This window comes from Calypte anna, chromosome 17, assembly GCF_003957555.1.
Source record: "Calypte anna isolate BGI_N300 chromosome 17, bCalAnn1_v1.p, whole genome shotgun sequence".
Lineage (NCBI taxonomy): Eukaryota > Metazoa > Chordata > Aves > Apodiformes > Trochilidae > Calypte > Calypte anna.
Genome location: NC_044262.1, coordinates 4782771 through 4807705, shown reverse-complemented (window position 1 = coordinate 4807705; position 24935 = coordinate 4782771). Strand labels below are relative to the sequence as shown.

The window sequence follows — 24935 nt, the reverse complement described above, 5'->3', positions numbered from 1 at the left end:
CCCCCCGGCTTAAAGGGGCCGCGCCCCCCGCCCGCCCCCGCCCCCGCCTCCTGAGGCGATCCCCGGGGACACCGGATCCCCCCGCCGGCTGCCATCGCGCCACAACGCTCTCCTTCCACCGCCGCACCGCACCGCTCGCCCGGCCGGGAGGCAGTAGGGCCCTCCCGGTGACACGGAGCCCTTTTAAGAGGCCGCGGGACGGCGGGAGGAGGGCACCGGGCGGCTCTATAAAGGGCGGGCGTGCGGCGGCCTCCGGTGACAGCGGGGGTGAGGGACGGCCGAGGGCGGATCCGGCAGCGCCATGGATTTCAACATGAAGAAACTGGCGTCGGACGCGGGGGTTTTCTTCTCCCGTGCCATGCAGGTGAGGCGGGCCGGACCGGGCCGGGCCTTAGCGCGTTACCATGGCAACGGCGCCTTCATCAGAGCAGGGAGGGAGGGAGGGAGGGGGGGCTCGGGCCTAGCCCTGTCAGAGCCTTCCCGGGGCACCGGGAGGGTGGAGAAGGGGTTGGAGACTGCTTGGGTGTCACGGCCACCTCCGGGCACTGGGTCGTGCTGTGTGCCGGAGCCACGGGTGCTGTTGCGGTGAGAATCATGTGGCAAAGAGCCCCAGAGCTGCTCCTAAGCTGTAAGGTGGCTGGGGAGGGAGGGAGGGGAGTGTGGAAGGGACAGTGCTTGTCTGAGGGTTGTTGTTCTCAGAGGAAAGCTTCTCATGCAACCAGCAGCTCTGTTAGCCCTGCCCAGAGCCATCAGAGGTGGCCTTTTGCTGGAGAGGTGGCCTTGCAGATGGTCTGTGCTTCAGTCCCTCGGGAGGTGATGGAGCTCCCAGGCCCTGAGAAAACCCAGGAAGGGGCAGGAGCTGCTGAGGCTGAGCAGGCAGTGTCCCTGAGGGCTGATGTGGGATCAGGAGCACCCATCACAAACTGGAGAGCAGGAGCTTGCTGGGGATGCAGTGACCCCCGAGAGCTGTGAGGAAACTTGGTGACCTGTGAGGAGCTAAGTGTGTAGCAAGTGGCTGCTGAGTCTGCCCACTCCCTGGGTGTGGGATAATGGGAAAACTGTTCCTGGGTGGACAGCTGAGGAGAGGTAAGTCAGAGAGGGTTGGGATCCTGCCTGAAAGGTCAAGTCCAGGTGATGACTCTGGGACTGGGCTTCTTGCCCTACCTATTGTGTGGGGGTTCATAAACAGAGTGGTGCTGTCTTGTTCCAGACCTTCTGTGCAGTGGAGTGATTCTGGCTCTCTTAAGAACTGGTCTCCTGTAAACAGATATCACCTCCTGTACCTCTGCCAATGAGTCATATGTTATGAAAAAGAGAGATATTAACTACAGGTGCAAAATAAGGAGCAGATGGAGAGCTTAAAGATGTTGTTCTGCTGTAAATGACCTTGGGAGCAGAAGAAAGGAAGAAATGTTATGGAGAAATCTCATGTTTAGAAGCCCTATTGTAAGTCTCTGATAAGTGGTTTTTAGCTTCAAGGCGTAGGAAGGAGACAGGCATGGGAACAGTGTCTGCACACAGTGATTCCAGAGCTAGGAGGCGTTTATAAATAGTGGCTTCTGCCTGCTACACCTACTCCACATTATCTGCTACATGAATATTCATATGACTAATCACAGTAGTAATTTCTTGAAACAAAATGGGCACTGTGGATTTCTGGAGAGCATGCAGGTGTTTGGATAAGGAAGAGAGACTAGAAGGAAATGGATCACTGAGGCTAAAAACTACTTTCTGAGATGTAATTGCTGGGGGAATTAGGTCTGTTTGGGCTGTCCCCATAGAGTCCTGCTGGTAGTGTGGGTGAACATCACCCTAACTCCACCAAGAGCCAGAAATGAACAGTTGAGGTCTGCTGTTGGCAGTAAGGACTGGGTTTGTAGCACTCTTAGCAGGGCAGATCTTCCAGGAGGAGCATAGACCTGCCTAGGATAAGCTCAGCTTTCTGTAGTATTGGAAATGCTTTCTTTGGCTCCAGGCATTTAACAAAGGGATGTTTTACTGGAACTGCAGTGACTGGGAGATAAATGGACTGACCATTACGTGCTGTGCCACTCAGACAGCATTAGCTATTGCTGTCTGGCTGAGATGTCTGCCCAACACACAAGGGCTAAACTGGAACTGGAAGAAGGGCTGTAGCTCTGCTCAGCAAGGGAGAAAGAGGCAGAGCATGGTCAGTACACTGGAGTCTCCACCCCACAGCCTCTGGCGTGGCTTTCCTGCAGCTTAGTGGCTTCATGTGGGGTTCATGGCATCTCTCCTGCTCTCCTTCAGGAAAGGAAAATTGGTAGAAGCAGATGATGTAGAAGAGAAAGGCAGTGATGATCTCTTCCATCTTGGGAGTGGAGAACAAGCTTCCAGGGTTGGGCAGCTGCAAGGCTGGAGAGCTTTTGTAGGACTCAGCATCCCACTCTGCACTGACTCTTGCACCACCTGTCACAATGATCAAATTGGTGTCCTCAGAGGGGACCCAGCACACAGCCCTTGACCACTGCAGCACCTGCAGACAGACTTCAAACAGGTCATTCTCTTCATCTTCACTGAAGAAGAGCAAGGTCTTTAACCAGCTGCACCTTCCAGTTACCAGTACATGGGTTTGATCCCAAACCTCTGCAGAGGAAGCTGTGCTAACACCTCCACCTCCCTACTAAACTGGCACCTCTCCTTCCAGAGGTGTCACACTGGGTGTCTCTGTTCTTAGAATACAAGCCAGGCTCTCTCAGGGATGTCTGGAAATAATTGTAGGTGTCTGTCTTTTGTCACTTCTGATGTAAAGTGGCTCTGGGTGAAATTGTCCAAGCTTGAATACAGCCTCAGGGTGCTTATCCCACTGCTCATGTAATTACTGTAGCTCTGGAGGCTGACTTATCCTACCTTGAAGGAAGACAGACTCCCCCATCTCTCAGCTCTGCTGATAAAACAGCCTCTTCTCTGCTTGCTGACCTTGCTGGGGTGTTGATATCTTGGGTGCTGGACACCTTAAAAGTCAAAAGAATAGGAATGACTTTAAGATAAGGGTTCTGAGGGCAAGCAGTACAGGCCAGAGCATGTTTCCATGTGAAACACCCCTATGGATCCACAAGGGCAGTATTTTTCCCTTCTCATAAATGCCTTGCTCATGAGTTAACCAAGCTGTCCTGTTAATGGCTTCCTTCTGTCCTCTAGCACAGTTTCCCTTGGCTCCCAGCCCAGCTTTCCTGACTCCTGGTGACCAAATACTTGAAGCATACTCCATATCTGGTCCAGAGCCACTGCAATTCAGGTAGTTTTTAGATGCTGACAGAGTGGCTATAGCTCCTCTCCTAACGTGACCCTGCACAAGCTGGGATTTGCCTCAGTTGAGGTTTTTTGTGCCTCTGATCACCAAAAGAACAAACATTACCATGGCCTGGGCAGCAGGAGCTGTTGAGAGGCTTCAGAAAATCCAATGGCCCAAACTTACTGCCAGGTGCAGGAGACTGTTCCTGCTTTAAGACTCCTGGCCCTGGTTTGATCTTCATGATTTAAGGTAGAAAATCATAAATAATGTCCAGCTGGAAAAACTGGGGACCTTGCAAGTGGTACAAGGGCCTGAACTCTGCCACCAGATCCTCTGCAAGGGGGCTGCAGCTCCCTGACCAAGCTCCCAGCACCCAGGCCTTGGCCAGCTGGAGGGGAGAGGGATGGAAAAGAAAAATAAATCCCAGAAGCCTGGCAGAGACAGAAGCCAACTCGTGCTGCACTCTGCAAAACAGCTGTGGTGGTGGCATAACTCAGTGGGAGCACTGGGATTTTACTGCCCTCCCTGTAAAGGGGAGAAAGCACCAAAGCATTAGAACCTATTTTCAAGCTTAACCTCCAGGGCCTCAAAGCTGTAGGGCTGTAGGCACAACCTTTTTGATATTGTAGCTGTCATCCAGCTCAGCTCTCCTTGCCAACAGCATTTCTACCAACTCTCTTAGGGAAAGGGGAATTTCTCCCAAGCTGTGCAGCTGCCATAACTGCAGTCCAGAACTAATCCTGCTTTTTTTGGTCCTCTCCTCCAAGTGCTGCTCTCCCAGACCTGTCAGCCTGCTTGCCCACAAGCTCTGGTAATGCATCTCATGTTCCTGCTTGCCAGCCAAGCCTCCCAGAGGAAACCCAACCTTTGGCTGAATTATTGATGCCCTGGAATGCAGCAGGACTCTCCCCTTCCTGGAGAGTGGCACTGACAAAGCCTGCCCTGCATTATTCATCACTTCCTCAGCTTCCCTGCACAAAGGTGGGACTGGTGCTCAGCTGCAGGGACCTTTCCTGCAGGACAGGATCAGCACAGCCTGGCACACTCTGACCTGCCACATGATCCCACAATACAGATCCTGGAATTGGTTCAGGGCAGGAGTGGTGACCCAACCATCAGGTTGTAGTCCTGCTCACAGCCTTTGAAGGGAAGGAAAAAGAATGAAATAAATAAAATAAATTCCTAGGGTCAGAAGTCCATTAATGGGGGGAGTTCTACTGGAAAGGCTGGAGCAGCCCAACTTCCTGAACTGCTGCCCTGCTTTTCCCTGGGGACATGGGCTTGGGGAGCAACATCTGAGGGGCTTAGCAGCTGAGATCTGTTGGCACTTACCAGCTCAGCCCTCCACTTGTGTTCTGACTTGCAGAAGAAAGAACAAAGCAGCTGATAGGGTGAGGAGTGTAACTTACCTCTCATCTCCAGTGCTGGCTCTGCTGTCATCAGAAGCTTCAGCTGAGCTCACTGCAAGCTGCTCCTGCTCACCCCTCCACCTGATGGCACATCCCCAGCAGTGCTGTGAAATTGGGCAAGTTCTCTGATCCATCTAAAAAGTCATGTTAGAGGTCCCAGTGAGCTGGATCAGTGTCCCCAGGCACAGGTGAGGCAGAGGGGTGTGTTACAGGGGAGGACAAGAGCACCCTGCAGTGAGGTGGGACTAAGAGCCCCAAAACTGCTCAGCTCTGGACTTTGCAGCTGTTTTCTGGACAGGGTGAGGGCAACACTAAGGGAATTAGGTGGAAATGGAGCATCAGTCTTCCAGGATGTGAACCACAGCCTCCCATGCCTTTTGCACCCACTCCATGACATTTATGCCCTGCTTTCCAGCTGAGAGAAAGCCTGAATAAAGATTGTTTTCTGGCCTGACCTTATGGAGCCACAAGGTGTGATAGATTCCTGCCCATCCTCTCCTTCTGGCAGAGCCCAGACTTGTAGTGACCATGGTGCATGTCCTCAGCCCTCTTGCAAGACAAAAAGCTTTAGTGCCTGACCTAAGAACTGAGTGACCAAGTCCTGGCTGCTCCCTGGCCAAGTGCTGTGCAAAATGAGCCCTTTTATTCCACTGCAGTGGGTGAAGGGCTGGGTTGCAGAGAACACCCACAAAGGACAGTGATTCCTGTGAATATTGCAAAGGACCCCAGAGCTGGAGCAATTCAAGAGATGAGCAGTAGCTGCCTGGAGCTTCAGCAGTGATCTGACTCTGCAGCAATGCTGTAAAAAGCCAACCAGAAACTGGGTTTAGGCTTGACAGCTCCAGGGCAGGTGCTGGTGCAGGATGAGTCTAAACTGCAGGAAGAAGAGCTCGATTTGAAAGTGAGATGAGACCTCAAAAAAGATCTCTGAGAAAGGGAGGGGTGAAGGAGACTGTAATGCTAGCATCAAAGAGTCTGGGCTTGTTTCAGGGAGCTCTTAAACAGATGACTGGAGAATTGGTGCCAAATACCTGGGAAGTCCCAGTTTGCTGCATGGCCGTGACTCAGCCCAGCCTGGCAGAGTCTGAACACAGCCCTGGGCTTCCAGCAGTGACAGAGAGAGAGCCTCAGCTGCTCACACATGTCTGACAGTCCTGTGGGTCCCCCAAAAACAACCATCCAGGTACAAAGCCATACAGACACCACCTCACCTCCAGTCTGCTTTTACCCACAGAGCCAGGGCAAGACTGAGATGAAAATGAGCACCAGGAATTGTGAAGCAATCCCTGGCCATGCCATGTGAGTCCCCTGTCCCCACGGGGCTTCAGGAGGGAGTGTGACTGTCCTTGCAGCTCAGTGTCTGTCCCCACCATCACCATGCAAAGCAGGGCACTGGCTTTGCCTCCCCAGTCTTGCCCAAACAGGTCACTGTGTAAACATACCTGCAGGGCTTGTATATCTTGGACATCTAGCAACATTTGCACACAGGGCTGGTAACAGGACTCCTAAAGGTTGGTTTGCCCTGGTTCTGTGCTCCTTATCTCACTTTGTTCCCAGCTCTGTGCTGCATGGGAAGGCAGCTGGGGCTCTTGGGCAGCCACAGGAATGGAGCTTGCCAGAAAGGCTTTCAGGAGGGGCAGCAGACATCAGAGCCCATGAAGGGCATCTTGGTCCATCTGGAGCTGAGCTGTGGGATGCAGGAGGGCAGAGGGTACAGGAGCTGTGTTTCATTTAAGAGTTTTAGCCAAGCTTTAATCTCTTGACACCTGACTGCACCAGGTATTTGTACAGTAGCACCATGTCCTGATAACAGTGGCACCAGGAGCCAGAAACAAGGGGATAGAAGGACAACTGCAACCTCTATAGGATCCCCAGTGCCTAAAGGGGATTTTTTTGTGATCCAACAAGATGCTGCTTCCATCAAGAGCAGGAAATTGTTCTAAAAAATACACTAAATTTGGCCAACATTACTGAGAGGAGTGAGTGGAAAATGGGAATGGGATGAGAGGCAATGGGATCTTCTCTCAGAAGCAATGAGGAGTGTCCTGACGTCTCATCTCATGCTACACCTCCAGACCTTATTAAAAGTTACTTATTCCAGAACACTTCTCAAACCTGGACTCTATCTCAATGCTTGTTAAACTCTTGAGCAAAAATTTGCTCTTTTACCCTGACAGATGTCTGTGAACAAAGGATGACACCTTGAGGGCTTTTTAGCTCTACTCTTAAGACAAATGCATGAGATGGGAGAAGCCTCAGTGTCTCATGATAGCTCTGTAGCATGCTCATTTTGCTTTAGTACAACAAACCTTCATGACTTATCTCCTGCCTGCAGTTTACTGAAGAAAAGCTGGGTCAGGCTGAGAAAACTGAACTAGATGCTCACTTTGAAAACCTCCTGGCCAGGGCAGACAGCACCAAGAATTGGACAGAGAAGATTTTGCGTCAGACTGAAGTCCTGCTACAGCCAAACCCTAGTAAGTCCAGCTTCTTCTAATGCTTGAAATACTCAGTGTTAAAGGACATGCCTTCTGGCAGGGAGCCCCATTCCACTGAGGCTCTGGGAGCTGGAATAAACCTATTTTTGCAGGGCCTCTCCTTCCTTCCCTGTGTAGCTGGGAGATGCCTGTGCAGGGCAGCTCCCAAGGGCTGGGCAAGGAACACATTCACACATTCTCTCAGTGCATGACTGAGGGCTGCAGGGGGTGGGCCACCCAGAATGCCAGTTCCAGGGCCCATCTTTCATCCTGTAACCACTGGTGACATCCTCATCCCAGGTGCCAGAGTAGAAGAATTCCTCTATGAGAAGCTTGACCGGAAGGTTCCTTCCCGGGTCACCAACGGGGAGCTGCTGGCACAGTACATGACAGAGGCAGCTAATGACTTTGGGCCAGGGACACCTTATGGTAAGTCAATTACAAGCCCTGGGAATCCATCCCTTCCTAAGAGCATCCCCACCACTGTTTTGAGTTAAAACTTCCTCAGCATTCCTCTTGGAGGGGACAGAGTGGCCTGCTCCTCTGGTGGCAGTCTGCCTGTTAGTATGTCAAAGCTGTTGCCAGAGAAGGAGCTTCTCTAGCACAGAAGCAAACAACCCACCTGGAGTAGGAAGTCTTCCCCCAGCATGGAGCATGCCTTGCTGGGAAGTGAAAAGGGGCAGGGGTCTTCCCATTCCTAATACAGTCCTCAGGGCTGGCAGAGCTGGAGAAGAAATAAAGATACATGGAGCCAGGGTAGCAGTGCAGCTGGTTACAGGATGCAGAAACCATCCTGGGGTATTTCTGTGGCTTTCTAAACTAGCCTCAAGAGGGGGCTGCAATGAGTAGCTTTGGCTTTGTCCAGTTTGAGCTCATTTTCAGTCTAAGGTGGTATCTTGTTGCAGAGAGTTTCTCTAGATTCTGAACAGAACCATCCTTTAAACTGTGTCCTGCAAGGTGAGAGTGGAAACCTTCCTCTAGCAGAAAGAAAATAGGAAAATATCTTGGGAAAGTTGGTGCTTGGCTCTAAGCCTCAACAAGCCCCTTCCTGACCACAGCACATCTTTCTGCTCTCAGATCCTAACAGTTGCCCCTTTCAAAGAAACAGAGCTGCACAGAAACACAGCCTCAACTTCCAGCTGTCCTTGCCTCTGCCACGAGCTTTGTTATTGCTCTCCAAATCAATAGCTGCTCAATAGTGAGTCCTGTTACAGGCAGAACAGCTGTAGCTGCATTTATAGCCAGCACTGCCTAATCAACTCATTTTTTTTCTGCTCTGGTGCTTTTTAATTTGCTGTTCTGTTCCTGTGCCTCTGTTTTATGGGACAAAGATCATTCTGTGCAAGCAGGTGTAGCAGTAAAAGGACATCAGTGGAAATAATGCCTCAGCAGATAAGATCAAAGCTGCCCTGGGAGCAGCTGAGAAGAGAGCTCAGGCTAAAAGCAGACGTAGTTGGGATTGAAGCTGGGGTGGAACAGCCACGGGCATCTCATCCAACCAGGCTACTCTGTGCCTTTGTCCCCCAGAACTGGAGCCTGGTAGCTCTGGGTGAGTTGGCTGAAGCCACCACAAGGTTGATTGTTTTTTTCCTGGAGTGAAAGGTTTCTGTTATTGCAGGGAAGACCTTGATAAAAGTTGGAGAGACTCAGAGGCGCTTGGGTGCAGCGGAACGGGAGTTCATCCACTCTGCCTCCATCAACTTCCTGACCCCACTGCGCAACTTCCTGGAAGGGGACTGGAGAACTATCTCTGTGAGTATGGCACAGGGAAGGGCAGACAGGGAGGGCAACAGGAGAGGAAGAGAGACAGTGCTGGGAGAACTCATTTTCCTTCCCAATGAGAACGGGGGACTCCAGACCTCTACTCTCAAGAAATGCGAGGGAATACCAATCCTGATTTGCTCAGGGCTCCCTCAGGGGCAGGGAAGGATTGTCAGTTGAAGTACATGAGGAAATTGCCTCCTTTTCTGCAGCTTAGTGGGTACCACCCACCCATAGACTGCCTTCTCCCCTTTCCAGAAGGTTGGCCTGGGGTCCCTGGCAGCCAGGCCCGAAACTTTTACTAACGAGGTGAACGCAGCAACAGCCCCTTTCTCCCAAGCATTTTTTATAAGGAAATACAGTTGATTCCTAGATGATACCATATCCCTCTCCCTCCCCAGCACCTCCCCAGACCAGTCTGCTCTTACCTCCTTCTCTGTCCCTTCCAGAAAGAGAGGAGGATCCTGCAGAATCGCCGCCTGGATCTGGATGCCTGCAAAGCCAGGCTGAAGAAAGCCAAAGCTGCCGAGGCAAAAGCAGCGGTAACTTTTCCCTCCTTCACCTCTCTGTCCTTCTGAACCCAGGGCTTGGCTCACATGAGCAGTGCCACGTGTTCTCTGGACAAAAATTAGGCTACCCTACTATGTCCTGGCTCTGGCAGGCATGGGTGGGGTATTCCTCATCCTGTACACAAGGGAAATTGGAGCAGGAGCCATGTGCTGGTTCCTCAGATGCTCTCCCATGGGGCAGTTGATGAAACAAATTGTTCTGAGCTTCCAGAGTCTGGAAACTTCTACTTGAACCAGACTCCTGTCTCCTAGTGATTACCAGACAATTTGTGCTAGTAACTAAAAGGCTGCATCTTCTGAGGACTTGCTCAGTTTCCCTGGGGGTCTCAAAGCAAGGCAAGAGAGAGCTGAGCTGGGAGGTACAAAAGGGGAAAGAAGGCTGGGGCTCTGCAGCTAAACTTGGTCTTCCCCAGACAGGAATGCTGGGGGAGCCTTAAGGAGTGGCTGGCGTCAGACTGTCTGCCAAAAGAGGCCCTTCCCTCAGCCTTCCTGTTCACTTAATTCATGGTGCTGTCTAGATACAAGGTAGTCTTGCCCTCTTGACTTTAGGGAAACCATGGCACACAAACTAGGAAAGGTTCCAGGTCAGAGCAGTGCAGAAGGGACTGGTGAGTCAGTGTCACTGTCCACAGGTCTGAGCAGTGGGGACAAGTGGGTGCTGGTCTGGGGCTGACAAGGTCTGTCAGCTCAGGGTACCCCCTGGGTGAGAGGGATCTCTTGGAGCTGGGCTCTCCCTGGGCCTGAGGCTGTGGAGCAGAAGGCAGAGAGAATGTAGCTGAGCACTGATGGCTTCCCTGGAGGGCCTTGGTGAAGCAGATTGCCATCCTGTAGTGCTCTGGCTGCTGGCACAAGGACTTGCCAATTTCTGCTTCTAGCCTGGAGCCAGAAGCTCAGCTAGCAAATGTGTGCAATCAGAATAGGCAGGAATCCTTCTCAGTCTCTGGGACACACTGGGATACCAGCCTAGGAGCCTTGCCATGAGACCACTTTCTAGCCATCTGCTCAGCTGGGCCTCTGGCCTTGCAGCTCCCTGGGTGGTTTCCCTTTTCCACATGGGGAAGCTGTGCTAAGCTCAAACACCTCCATCAGGGCTAACAGAGTGCTCAGGCCTATGTGGAAAAGCCCTGAACAAAGCTTTGGGTGGACAAAAGCAGTAGTTGCCCTGTTGGAAGAGCTTCCCTTCATCAGTCAGGTCAGGTAGATCCACTGAAGGTAATTTCAGGGATCCCCAACTCCCCTTCTGAAGGAGATGGCTCCCCCAGTCTCAGTGGTGGCCATTGCCTTGAGCTCAAATCAGAGCAGGAATTCAGACAACTCCTGTGATTCCTCTCCCTTTCCAACCTCTTCCTCTTTACCTTGCTTCCTACATGAAGTGATCTCAAAGCCTCTCAGCTGCCCACAGACTCTTGGATAAAAAACTTCCCTGTAGCTGGAAAAGCAAAGCTTGGTTTCCTGCAGAAACTGCAGGGCTGGAGCACCCCAGGCAGGGTGCAAAACCAGCTGAGGATTTCCAGGGTATTCACCCCAAGCCACATTTCACTCTGTTTGCTTCTTGAAAACAGAGATAACACAAGAGAAGAGAAACCTCAGCTGTTGTGGGCACCCACTTCTTCCCCAGCTCAGCTTAAAGGTGGGGTCCCTGTCCTCAAGAGGACAAAGCAGAGGTGGAAGGTTCCAGCATGTCATGGAGAAGTGCTGCCTCTGCTCTGGGGGTGTTAACTCCTCCTCCATTAGACCACAACCTTCCCTGTCAGGTGCCTGACCTCTCCCCAAAAGCTGGCCTGAAGTATCTCACGTCTCCCAGCTCACCCCTCTCTTGCTGCTCTTCCCCTCTCTGTCCTGCAAACTCCTGTTCCCACAGCTTCTGTCTCCTGTCTGACCCTCCAGATGCGCTGCTGCCCAGACCTGTGAGCTGCTCTGGGCTTCTGCATTTCCCTCAGACTCTGTGCTTTGTCCTTCCTGTTGATGCTGTTTTGTTTACTAACCTTCTTGTTTTGTTTCTTTGTAATTTGCTCAGTGTGAGGGAGATGTGAGTATTGACTGTGCTAACAGTGCTGTGATTATTTTTTTTTTCCTTTAATACCTCTCATTGTCTCTTTCCCATTTTAAATGAAAATTCATATTGCCCTTGTCCCATCAGGACTGGCCCTGGAGCATGGTCAGGGCTGTGGCTGCCTGGGGAAGGTGTCCCAGAAAGATGGGATCATGTTGGCTGCCTGGAGCCCCTCTCTGGAGCTTGGTTCCAGCAACACTGCTTGCAAGCAGTGCTCAAGAGCCTCCCAGAAACACCCCCTCAGGCTCCTCCAGCTGCTGGCAGGAGGAGATCAGGTGGGGTTGGCAAGTTCCCCCTCCTGGAAGGGAGGCAGCCCAGAGACAATGACAGGCAGGTTGATCTGGTTGTGGTGCTGTTGTGTCCTCCAGGCTCCAGGGCTCTGCCCCTTTTCCCCTTTAGGAGAGCAGGAGGGGGAGGGAGGAGGCTCCATTTTCACCACTGCTTGCAAATACAACGTGTCCATGCCCAGGAGTGCAGGAGCAGCTTGCCTCCTTCATCCCATGTGCTATGACTAGTTTGGGGACTCTCTGGACACCAAGGAATGGGAGGAGAGGTTACTTCACCTGCTTTTGATCTGTAAAAAATAGCCAAGAAGCTTTTTCTGGGAAACATCTCCTGGCCCCACAGGGAGCAGTCAAGCCTTGTGGCCGTGCTGGCCTCAGATCTCACTGTAAATGTTTCTCTCTCTAGTCAGGCTTGACTTGTATTAGGAATCACTCCTCCTTATTCCTTCCTCCAGCCATTCCCAAACCTCCTAGATGGTTTAAAAGATCTTTGGGACTGCCTGGCTGCTCTTCCACACACTGTGCTCACTCATTCCAGCGAATCGGCTCAGCGTGGTTAAGTAGATCTGGGGGGAGCTACAAAGAGATTATAACCTGGGAGAAGAAATGTGGGGCCTGAGGGGATTAACAGCCTGGCTGGGTGACAGCTGGATTGTTTGCCAGCCTTGCACACCAAGCCACTGCACTGTAACATCTCACCAGGAGGATGCTCTGACCCAGCACCCCAGTGCAATGGTCCTGATGTAAGCCAGCTGCTTGGGTGATCTCTTTGGACAACACTACAGCCAAAGGCCAGCCCAGGAGAAGGCCTCAGCTTAGTTTAGTAAAATAAAGAGACCATGTTATGTGATGGTCAGCAAGCCCACACCTCTGGGGAGGTGGACTGGATCCCCCTGAGAAAGCCTCCACAGAGATTAAGTCTTCCTGCCCTAAGGCAGAGGTTTAGCTGTGGAAAAGGTAGCCTGGAGGCTTCCTGACCTCTGGGATTACAGCTCATACACTACCCTTGGCAATAGCAAGATTTTGGACAAGATCTGCTTTGGCTGAGCCATGCCTCTGACTGAAAATAGATCTGTTAGGAGGAAACATGCCCAGAAGCTTGGTGAGAGTGAAAAGAAGTAGATGCATTTCTTTAAAGCCCCTGAAAAAGGATGCTCTGGTGCCCAAAGGACAAGGCCCTGTCCAGGGACACATCCAGGACTTGTAGGCAGGAAACAAGGGGAAAGGAAGGTCCTACCCTCTGGACTGAGCCAACATGAGGTGAGCAACCTGCTGGCTGCAAGGGGATGAGAAATACCTTTGAGATTGTGCTGCCCCATCTCCCCTCCAAGTAGCTGCTGTGGGAGGGGATGGCTGCAAGTAGGGGCAGAGTTTCTAGCAGTAGAAATATCTGGTGTTCAGGCACAAGCCAGGCCACAACCTCCTGCACAATCCTGGCTTCCACACACCACTGTGAGACCCCTCCTGCCACCCCCTGTAAATTCGAACTAAACTCCCATCACGGACAGGAAAAACAAGCAAACCAACAAACAAACCAACAAACCACTAGTCCCCTTCTTCCATCCATGGCCCACCCAACACCTCCCAGCTCTGCTGCATGCCTTGTACCTGAAGCTCTATTCCCCACTGCAGGCTGTGCCTGACTTTCAGGAGACCAGACCTCGTAATTACGTTCTCTCCGCCAGCGCCTCAGCGGTAAGATTGCCTCCTCCTGGATGTTGCCTCTCCAACCTCCTCCTGCCCCTCTCTTCACCTGACTTAAACTCAGACCTAGTGCTCTGCTGTTTTCAACATTTTAATGTGACATGGGCTGCCCAGGGCTCCTCTGACTCAGTCGGAAGGATGCAAAACCCCTCTCATGGTCAGGGGCTGGAGCTTTTGCTGCTCAGTTTGCTCCCCAGTTTCTCTGCCAGTTCTTGTCCATGTTTCCAATGGGAATCATCCAACTGTTCCATATTGCTAGTGGAACAATTAAAAGGAAAACACCCTCAATGGTTGGCCTTTCTGGGTGGTGTAGGCTGGCAGCATCACACACAGCACTGCCTGATCAGTACTGTAGTGTCAGTGCTCAGAGCTGGGCAAGAGAAGCAAAGGGAGAGGAATCTCTCAGCCACCCCTCATGCCAGTGTAGGCTGATTTATTCTCCAATTTTCCTTTAATCTTGGGGCCTGTCTGACAATGGCTGTTCCTCAGTCAGATGTGCTGGGGGTGGGTGATTAACCCATTGCATCTCTTCTGTGTTGCACTGGTCAAGTGGTTGTGGTCAAGCAGTGGGCTTTTTGTGCTGTGTTCATGGCTCCCCATTGCACAATGTCACATTTCTCATTAAAATGTTGAAAACTGGTCACCTTGCTTCCTAAATAGCATTCAGAACAACACTGATGCCTGCTAATAGAATAACTGGGGAGTGGAAGGGCTGGGGAGGGGATCTGTAGGGAGGAAAAAGTATAGCCCAGCCTTCCAGCAAACAACCAACATCATGGAAGCAAGTTGGATTTGATTAATGGGTAACTCACCCCATTTGGAGAAAGAAAGAGGAATGGCTGAGCTGATAGCATCAGTGTTAGTTCCCAGGGGAATCTGTCCAGACCTTCTTGGAGACCAATGCTGGGATCAGAAGTAGCTTTGTACAAAAGCCAGAAAACTCATTCCATAGATAACTGGCCTGGTGTTGAGGCTCCTTAGGAAGAAGCTGCAGCAATTGCTCCATTTCCACCTTTCCTGGCACAGCAGCTGTGGCTCTGGCTTCTCCCTTGGAATGCTGTGTTCCAAGCAGAGTGCAGGTATTGCAATAACAGATTCATACTGAGCTCCAGGAGAATCAGAGGAGAGAAATGGCCTTTCCCTGCCTCTCGATAGCTCTGATTAATACAGAGCATCCTGACCATTCCCCAGGGCTTTCTAAAGCAGACCTGAAGGCAGGTTTGTCTATAACATCCATTAGCAGCTCACAGAGTGCCAGATGCTCAGCTGGACCTGTCCAACCATCACCCAGCTGCCTGGGGAACAGATGCCAAGCACTTCAGTGGTGCCCCTGTAGAGCTCTGACAGCAGTGATGGTGATACCAGAGAGGGAGCAAAGCTCTGGGGCTCTGACTGCTCCAGGGAAGCAGCCAGCACTGACCTGGATCCCTTAAACACGTTTGGTCACACAGCAGAACCTGCTACAGGAGTGCCAGGAGGAAACCTGGAGAACCAGGAGGAGCACCCAGCCAGCAGTGCTCCTGGGGGCTCCCAAAACTCTGTCAGAAGTTGGAGCTGGTGGTGGAAGTGTCACCTGAAGCCCAGCAGGGGTGACCTGAATACCAAGTGACATCTCTAAATAGCAAAATAGGAGCTGAGCCCAGGCTGCTCCCCAGCTCTTTGCAGGCAGGAATACTGTGCAAGAAGCTCCCTAATCCCAGCATTCATCCCAAGGGGTCAGCAAGGTAGGAGCTCTTCATCCTCTTGCTCTGCTTCTCTTCCAGGCCAGAGTCCTTGTGCTACTTTAGTCTTAGTGCTGGCAGTGGAGAGCAGGGGCTGCTGCTCACCTTGCTGCTGAGCTTTGCTCCCTTCTTGGGGGAGGAATTGCTTCTGCCCAGGTAAAAATGTTTGTCTTACAGGTGAGCAGAGAGGTCAGCTCTCTCCTGGACCACGTGCCCTCACAGCAGGGCTCTGATTTGGATTCTAAATTTATATTGGGTTCTTTTTTGAGAGGTGAATAACATGGTGCTTTCATTCTTTTTCCCCCTTCTGTAACAGGAGGGCTTGGGTGGAATTAGATCCACCTGGAGACAAAGCACCTCCCTTGTTTTTGTATGAGTTGGAGGCTGAGGAGCCATTTCTCCTCTCTCCCACACTGACCTTTGTTTTTGTGTAAGGTGTAATGTGGGCTGTGTAAGCCTAAATATCCCTTTCCTTCAGACCCTGCCACTTGTCATGTGCTGTTCTCCTAGGAATGATTCTAAGGAAAAAAACATATTGAGTACCTTAAAGAGGGTTCCTCTGGCTTGAGCTGTGGGGGGAGGAAGGCAAGTGCAGATCATGGGCATTTCTGCTCCCTAAAACACTTCTGACTAGAGCCACGTTGTGCCTTGGCTCAGGGATGGATCTGGGCAAAGCTGAACTGCCCCAGGTCACCACAGGGGTGGAGATGGAGATTGCACAGCAAGGCAAACAGGAGAGAAAATAAATCCAGCTACAAATTCAGAATTGAAATTATTAAATGGGCCTGAAATGACTTAAGTACTGTCTTAAGTAGGAAGACCTATGGCCAGACTGGAAAAGCCCCATGGCCCCTGGAATAAACCTTCCCCCAGAACCATGAGAAGTTGCTGGTGGAGGCCTCGTGCCAGAGCAGCAGTTCAGGCTGGGAACTGCTCCTCAGCTGCCTGCAAGGATCTCCCCATCTCTGCCTTCCAAAGCAGGAGCTCTTACACTGACAAAGGGCCCCATCTGCATGGCTGAAATTGCCCAGGCTTTGTGTGAACCAGTTCCTGGTTTGCAGTAACAAAACATCCAGCAAAACATCAGAGAAAGCACCAAGGACACCACCTCCAACACCAGCTCAGAGAAGAAGAAATGCCACTCAGGCTACATACCATGGAACAGGAGCTGAGCTGCAAGCCCAGGAGCCTGGCGTGAGTCCTTCCTCCTCCAGTCCTTCCCCAGAGCAGGCAGCTCCTCCAGGTGCTCCTTGTGGAGTTGTCTCAGCACCTGGAGGTGGCACCCACAGCCCCACCTGAGGACATTTCCTGGGGAGCAAACCTTGGGGAGGTTCAGCTGGGAGAGCTTGGGTCATGTTCTGCATCCCACAGCACCCAGCATGGGGCTGCCTGCAGTGCAGGGCTGGGGGGAACCTCCCTGAGCTGCAAAGGGGACATCTCAGGGTGAAGCTGAAGTCCTCAGATGCTATCTCCCCTGTCCCCACTGCTGGGGGTGTTGCTGGCAGGCTGGGGTGCTCCCATCACAATGATTTCTCTTTATGTGGCTGGGGCTGAGGGAGTCGTTTTGCTGAGGAATGGCCAAGCCAAGGACCTCTGGGAAGGATCAATGTGGTTTTTTCTACCTCTTCTCTCCCTGTCCCATCACTGTGTGTGATTCTTGTCAGTTGTTTCATGTCCTGGAGCCAGATCCCAGCAAGCAGCTGGCAGTGTTGTGCTGCCCTGAGAGTTTCCCCTGTGGGTGAGGAGAGCAGGGAGGAGCAGTGAAACGTTCTGCAAATCCAGCCTTTATTTACTCCTTGCTGTTGGCAGCACGGCCTGGCTGGATTATGATCCCATTAACCTGAGCTCTCTAAACTGGTGGATGAGGAATTGCTTCTGGCTTGAGCTCATGGCAGCTCCCAGGTCCTATTTGTGGGCTCAAGCAGCTCACCTGCCTCTCCCTAATCCTAAAAGAAGGGCTGTCCTGCAACACCAACCTCTGCAGCCTTCAGCAGGATAACTCTGGATGCTCAGGGGATGTTGCTGATTGATCCTTTTCTTCCTGGAGCCCCACGAACACAGTTGCTGTGGCAGCCCTGGCAGGGAGCAGCAGAGCTGGCAGGGATTTGTGAAACCGAGCTCAAGGGTGCAAGAACCAAGGGACAGGGACAGGGATGTGGCAGCTGCTGCTGGGTGAAGGGCTGGCTTGTCCCTGGAGCTGGCCTGCTGTGTCCAAGGAGCATCCTTGCCAGTTGGTGTTATTGCTGAGTGCCTCTCGACGTCTCCAACACTGATCTCCTTTCCTGTTGCTCTGTGGCCCCTGCAGCTGTGGAACGACGAGGTGGAAAAAGTAAGTACCCAGCTGAGATGGTGCTCAGCCCTTCTGGGGTGGTTCAGGGGGTGGGGGTGAGAGGGCTGCAGGCTCCTTTCCTGCTCCTGTGCAGGGAAGGATCCCTGGGATGTTGCTGTTGTCAGCCCTGCTCCAAGTGTGACACCCATGGGTTGGGGAAGACCTTGGCTGTACTTTGTGTGGGATTGCCCAGGCAGCTCTGGGGGTTGTGATGAAAATCAGCTCTGGGAGCCCTGCACCCACATCCCAGGAGCAGAGGTGATGCCCTGTGAGGTGATTTCAGCTTTGCTCCTGGGGCAGAGCCCCTGCCTGCTCCAATTCTGCATGTGCCATGCATCACAGCATCCAGGAGCCCCTTGCCTGCTTGTGCTGGCTCCAAGCAGGAATTCTGAGCAGAGCTGGAGCATGGACAGAGGGTTTCCCCACGAACAGCCCTGGCTGTTGGAGGGAACAGCTCTGTCAGGAGGGCAGGGTGGGAGGTTTGGAGCCTGTTGTGTCTGGGTGAGCTGCACTTACCCTTCTGAGTGGATCTCTGGAGGCAAAGCAGCAGATTTTGGTTATTTTCTGGGCTCCACAAGAGGAGTGTGACTTGTCCATGAAGATAGATGGAGGGCTGCTAGTGGGCTACAGAGCAGGGTGAGCTCTGTGGAGCTCCAGCATGGTATGGAGCTTCCAGAGACACCTTCTGGGATCCTGTTTCCTTGTCATACCTCAAACACCAGCAGCAGACACAAGCCTGAGCTGCAGGGTGGCAGAACAGCAAGGTTCCTGCATGCTGTGCATGAGAGCAACCTCCAAATGCCTCATCCAACCTCCAAATACTCCAAATGCCTCACCAGAGCAGACTTGAGTTTGGCCCAGCTCATCCTGTACCTTAAATCCTTCAGTCCCTCAAACAAACAAACTGACTGCAGGCAGCTGTGAGCATGTGAGGCTCTGTTCCTCTCTCTTTGGTCTGTACTGCTTGGATAGACCAAGGTCTGTCAGTAAACTACAAAGTTCTCCCTGCCTTGGAGAAGCAAAGGACAAGAAAGGGCCTCCTGGGTCCTGGCTTGGTGGGAAACCACATCCAGAGCCAAATGGGTCTGGGTTTGCCTCTCACAGCTCTGCAGCTGCTGCTGAGGAATCTGCACAGCTCCCAGGAGCAAGAACCCCTGGGTGCTCAGTGAGGGATTACACAACCCCTGTTACATCCTCCCCTTCTCCTTTAAATAATCCCTTTTATACAGAGGATGCAAGAAAATAGATCAGTTGCAGCTTGAGAGACAAATCTGATTAAAAGACACTAAAAGCATCGGGGCCTTTCCAAAGCAGCAGAAGTGCTGCAGAGCTGTGCAGGTGGCAGGGAGCCCTCTGGTTGCTGCTGCACTGCCTGGAGAAGGGGAAAAGGACACCGAGCCCATGCTCCTCCTTCCAGCAAGGTGAAGCTGGAGGGAACTGGTGTGTTCCACTTGGTGTTGGATGCTGGAGAGGAGCAAGGTGCCTGCTTGTCAGCCCTTTGCCCCTGGCAGCAGGAGGGGAGAGCAGGTTCCAGAGCCCCTGACTGCTCCTGTGCTTCTGGAACTTTTTGCAAGGACCCCCCTAGGTATTGCAAAACTGTCCCAGTGTTTGTGGTGGGGGAGAGATGTTCTGTCTGTATGGTAAATGGGGTCTCCAATATCAGTTTGTCTTGGAATTACCCATGTCTGCTGCTGAGCAGCCTTCTGTTGACCATTGTTTAACTCTGTAGCTCAAAACAAGTCACGAGCTTCAGAGGAGAGCCATGGGTTGGGTTGGGTTGGGTTGGGTTGTGCTGGGATTTTCATCTCTGTTGTGGAGCAGTGTAAATGAGGAACAGCACTTGGGTGCAATGCTCCCTGGCCTCAGCCCTTGTGCTGCAGTGGTGCAAAGGAGAACAGCCCAAGCTGCACTTCTGGGGAGCATGAGGAGGATGTTCTGTTTCTCTGCCTGCAGGCTCAGAGGTGGAGTTCCCAGAGCTACTTTTCTTGCAGCACTCAGAGAGATGCAGACCCTGGGGATGGTCCAGTTGCCAGTGTTGCCTTTGCAGGGATCAGTGAGCAGCACAAGCTGCCCAGTTCTGAGTCCCTCAGCAGGCACTGAGGAGAGGAGCTGGCATGGGACTGGCTTCCCACATCCCTCCTGATTTCCAGAGCCTCTCCACCTTCATATTCAGTCTTGTGGGAGCAGGAGTTTCCTAGCCTCTTGCATCAGTCTTGAGCTGCCATCCCACATCCTGCAGTGATCCAGTGGAGGCTCAAGCAGGAATCAAGTGGAAATACATCCAGAGACCCAGGGTCTCTTGTGCCTGATGTTCAGTGTCACGGGTGCAAGGGGATTCACAGGGTGCACTTGGTCTCAGTGCCAAAAGAGGGGTTGGTGGGAGGGGTGGGTGCTAGGAGAAGCAGAAGGGGGGTCCTTGCCTGGTGCTGTCTTGAACCCCCTGTGCTGTTCCACAGGCAGAGCACGAGCTGAGGCTGACCCAGACAGAGTTTGATCGGCAGGCAGAGGTGACACGGCTGCTGCTGGAGGGGATCAGCAGCACACATGTGAGTGGCTTCCTGGGTAACTGGGGGGGGACAGGGACTACAGAGACTCTGGATCCTTTCTTGAAGGGTGCCAAGAGGATGCTGGAGCCCTGCACTAGGAGCAGAGGTAGGAGAGGTCAGAAACTTGGAGGCTACAGCAACTTCCTCCTAAATCCTGGAATATTCCAACAAAAAACATAGTGAAGTATGTGCATTGTGGCACCTGCACGTCTGCAGTCCTCTAAATGCTTCCAAGCCAGAAAAAACTGTTTTTTTTTTTCTTCACCAGAGCTGTGGAATAACCACAAGGGCACTGATAAAGTGCCAGGAACAGCCTCCTCTCTGAGACCACCCTTGGGCCTATGCAACATTCCCAGCCTTAACAAATCAGTGTATTCAAGACAATCAAGTGACTTAAATCCTGGTGTGCACAACTCTGCTTCTTGTGGGGGGAGGCAGTAGCTGCAGGAAGAGGGTTCCTGTGCCTGGCACCCAAACTGATCTCCTTCTCCCTCCAGGTGAATCATCTTCGTTGTCTCCATGAGTTTGTAGAGTCCCAGACCAATTACTATGCCCAGTGTTACCAGTACATGCTGGACCTGCAGAAGCAGCTGGGCAGGTGAGAAAGAGAACAGCTTTAATTTCTCTAAAGGTCCCTCAACTGGGCACCCCAAGCTCAGGCCTCCTTCCCCAGCATGCATTATAAGATGGGGTACAAGTTTTAAAGCCCCCTCCAAGCTCTGACAGAGCTGCTGAGCTTACCCAGTGGTGACCACTGCTGCGTTTGGAGCAGGCTTTGCCATGGGATTCACTGGGGTTTTATACATCCCTCCCAAAACGTGATGGCTGTGAGAGCTCAAACACTCTTCCTCTAAATTAATTAAATCACATGGGAGACCAATTCCTGTTGCCAAGCAGCAAGCTCAAGTGCAGTCCTGATTCTGTGCTGCTGCACACCCTGTGGGCAGGGACAGGGACAGGGCTGTCCCAGCAGTGTGGGGGGCTGGTCTGACCCAGGAGGGGTTGTTGTTGTCTCTGCATGCTCACTCACTACTCCTGTTCCCTTCTTTTCCATGCTGGCAGCTCCAAAGGAGAAATGTAAGTAAGATGTTTCCCTACTCACAGGGCAGTTCAGATGTCACAGCTGTCAGCTGGAGCTCTTGAAGGCCACTTGTGCAGTGTTACTGCTGAAAGAATTGAGTTTTTTCTTGGTTCCTTACCAGAATTCTGCTTTCTTCTCCTGTGTCAGATTTTCAGGCACATTCATAGGCAACCCAGACTCCACATCTTCTCCTGCAGCTGCTACCTCTCCTCCAGCAGTGTCTGCTGCCACAGTTCCTACTGTGCCTACAATTCCAGTTGTGCCCACAGTTGTTGGGGTGCCCAACACCCTGGCAGAGGGTGTGCTGAACCCAAATGAAGTCAAACCTCCTGCCAGTGGGACACGGAAGGCCAGAGTCCTCTATGATTATGAAGCAGCTGACAGCACTGAGCTGGCACTTCTTGCAGACGAGGTTGGTGGCTTTACCTCCTCTTGAATTTTGCTGTAATTGCCCAGCAGCCCCTTGCATGCTCATCAGGATCTCTGTTACATTTCCTGTTCCTAAAATCCTTTTTATGGAAGTGCTAATAGAATCTTTTCCTTGATGCTGGCAACCACCGAGCTGCAATGAGCTTGTGCTCATGGACATTTGCTGTTCAGGAATATCACCCCAATAACTCTTCTGGTCCTGTTGGGAATCCAGCTGAACCCAACTAACACCCCAGTTCTTGGTCTTTTCACTGTGACCCTCAAATAGAGCTGCCTTAGCTGAGATGGAGATAAGCTGCTGGCTAGAGGCCTGCTCTAAGCATGCAGACAAAAAGGAAAGTCAGCAAGTAGCACTCTTTTGTTGGCTGAACCATCCAGAAGGGATGACATGGCAATATCAATCCATCCTGTGTGCAAAAACACCTTAAAGTCAATTTGAAGAATGAAAAGGCAACAGGGACACACTGGACAAATTGCTGTAGCTCTTCTATTAAAGCTGCAGACAGCTCCAGGGACAGGGCACAGGTGTCCCCTACATGAACCTCAGGCATTTTTGTTCTTTCAGGATCCATCTGACTGAACTCCTCAGCTCTGTCTGCAGAGCAAGCTCCTGGCTAATGCTTTCTTCTCTCCCCAGATGATCACTGTGTACAGCCTGCCAGGTATGGATCCAGACTGGCTCATAGGGGAAAGAGGGAACCAGAAAGGGAAAGTTCCTGTCACTTACTTGGAACTGTTGAGTTAAACATCTCCAGGAAGCAGAATGTACAAGCAGAATGCACCCCTCATCTCCTGGCACTTCCAACACGGATTTCTTCATCCGAGACCATTGCTCTCTTCAGGGCTGACACTCCATTGCTAATAGGGGAATTGTGGGAAAGAAGTGGCAAAACTCTTTCAGTAAGGTTTTGGGAAAGGGTTGGTGGCACCCAAGACTGAATGTGTTAACTACCAGTGCAGCCTGCTTTGAGGTCAGTCTGGATGCTGCAAGATTCCTTGGTTCCTTTCTCCTCCCTCCCCTCGCCGTGTGTATGGCAGTGGCTTTCCCAGGGCCAAAGAGCTGCTGCTCCCTCTGCAGCTGCTGCTGGAGTTTCTTACCCTTCCCTTGTGTCTGCTGTGGGTCAGTGCCTGCCTCCCCCCTCCCACCCTCCCTCCTTCAGCAGAATTGCCCATGTCAAACCATCAAGCATTCCAGCAGGGATGGGTCCCACACAAACCCTCTGAGCTGTTGTAGCTCTTGAGGTGAGGAGGCTGAATTTAAGAGCCTGTTAACCCATTCCCTTGCTCACCTGTGGGAGAACAGGCACATGAGGCTTTCCAAGAGCCACCTGTGATGCCTGATGGCTTCCATGTACAACTGTCTGTAGCTAGAAGGAAATTGGTGATGACCAACCTGAGAACCTCAGTGCAAGGGACCATGCATCTTGCTTGCATTTCCTCTGAGAAACTGCTCTTGGACTGCACAGTTTACAAGCCTTTTTACAGAGCTTTGCTCCCTGTGTTGATTGTCCAGGCTTTTCTTTCACTGTGTCTGTTCCAGGCATGTTTTAGCCTGACTTTATTTTCACCTCAGATCATTGATTTAAGTGATGCCCCCCCCCCAGCAGTGAACAGATCTGGTGCAGTACAGGGAAGGTTTTGTCCCACTTGTCTCTACCAATGAGCTGTTCTTGGCCATACACACACACAACAATCCAGGCTGCCCTTGCTGTTTGTGCTGGTTTAGCTCAAAGGGAGTGCTTGGGTCTGTAGATCTTTCAATTCCCTAAGGAGCTTTTTCACACCTAGAGCTCAGCTAAAGGACTCCCACTGCTGGGTCACTGGTTTTCCACTCAAGCTGGAGGGAAGAGAAATTCACCTGCACCAAGCTCTCTGTTCACAACCTTCCCCTTGGTATGTCACAACTAACTTTGCTTGTTTATCTTTTGCACTTTCCCCACTGGTATTGTGACCACTCTAATGTAACAGGGCACTGAGCACCTGTGTATGTAGGGCTCATGGTTTTCAGCACTTATTTGCCAATAAACAAACTGCCTGACCTCTTGCCTCAGCATCTGGTGTGGGTTCAGGGCTGCTGTTCAGCAGCAGGGGCAGGGAGGCAGCTGGGGTGGGAGCTGCTTCCTTCTGCTATCCCAGACTTGGGAGTTGGGTGTAAAAGCCAAACAGAGCTGCTCATCCTTCCTGTCCAAGCTGAAGCTGCCAACATGCCCTGAGGTTGTGCAGTTCCTTCCCCAGATGAGACCTCAGCACTACAGATTCAGGAACTCTAAGAAACAACAGCTCCTCTTGAACCTGACACAAAGCTACAGCAGCAGTGTGGCTTTAGCTGCTGAGAGACTGGAAATGCTATTCTAAGATCTAACACTTTTTTTGTTGTTATGGAAACTGGATCTGCTGCTTGTTTCAAATCCTAAAGCTTTGTCCTGAGCACCAAGCTTGGAAAGAACTCCAGGGAAAAGCAGTTCTTGAAATGCTCTGTAGTGTAGCAGCAGCACTCAGATTTACTAAACTCAAATGGCAGGGAACAGGGAAATCACATTGTGCTGCTGTTTCAGTTTTACAATTGCCATGATTATCCCTGCCAGATCTCCTTCCTTTCCTCCTTACAGCATGTGAGCCTTCCCCTCAGGCCAGCGACATCCCCATTTCTCTGTTATTCCCAGTTTGTAACCTCCACACTCATACTGCCCTGGGGCAGGAGGTGTTACCTCCTCCCTCACTGTCACAGCAGCTCCCCTCAGTGTTTGGAAAGTTATTAAACCCATCTCCTCTCTTCTTTAAAGGCCACTTTGCTCCCTCCCAGCTAATACAAATCTCTCCAGAGATTTCAGGACAAGTAAAACTCTATCAAACAACTGTGTTAGGGTATCACCATCACTTGGGCTTACCAGGAAACAAACAAACAAACAAAAACAAACAAAAACCAACCTCAAAGCAACAGAATTCATTTTCTTGCTGCAGTCTCATAAAACCATCAAGATGAAAAAGGTTCTGGCTGGTAAAGCAATCAAGTGCCTCTTTAGGAAAGAACTGGTAGGATGCTAGCTCACAGCTCCACTGACATTTGATTTCTTACCTTAGAGAAGTCTATCAGTTCAGGCTGATCTTCTGATTGTCTCCATCACACACTGAGCCTTGGAAGTTTGCTGATCTACTTGAGAAAGCTGCAGCAGCACAGTCCACCTTCCCTGTGGAACCTTCCCTTTCCTGGAGCCAGGCCCTCCCCTGCTGCTGCTGAACAGAGCAGCAGCTTGGACCTGTGCACAGAGCAAACCCCATCACCTGCACCATCCTGTGCAGAAGGACCACTCCTGAG

At 51.7% G+C, this 24935-nt stretch overlaps 1 protein-coding gene across 7 annotated transcripts; it reads left to right on the top strand.

Moving 5' to 3' along the window:
- Positions 1-43: 43 nt before the first annotated feature.
- SH3GLB2 (SH3 domain containing GRB2 like, endophilin B2) lies at positions 44-23655 on the top strand. 7 transcript variants are annotated; one of them, XM_030461134.1, is made up of 13 exons: positions 302-364; positions 4024-4237; positions 7001-7142; positions 7443-7571; positions 8761-8894; positions 9353-9445; positions 13442-13504; positions 17540-17563; positions 20020-20109; positions 20607-20707; positions 21172-21186; positions 21338-21602; positions 22257-23655. In XM_030461134.1, the coding sequence occupies exons 2-13, from the start codon at positions 4139-4141 to the stop codon at positions 22362-22364; spliced, it is 1263 nt and encodes a 420-aa protein (XP_030316994.1). In that variant the 5' UTR covers positions 302-364; positions 4024-4138; the 3' UTR covers positions 22365-23655. The 7 variants fall into 7 exon arrangements, with proteins under 7 accessions (XP_030316996.1, XP_030317000.1, XP_030316997.1 ...); XM_030461133.1 differs by lacking the exon at positions 302-364 and adding an exon at positions 3185-3259; XM_030461136.1 differs by lacking the exon at positions 4024-4237 and having other exon boundaries at positions 44-364.
- The last annotated feature ends 1280 nt before the right edge of the window (positions 23656-24935 follow it).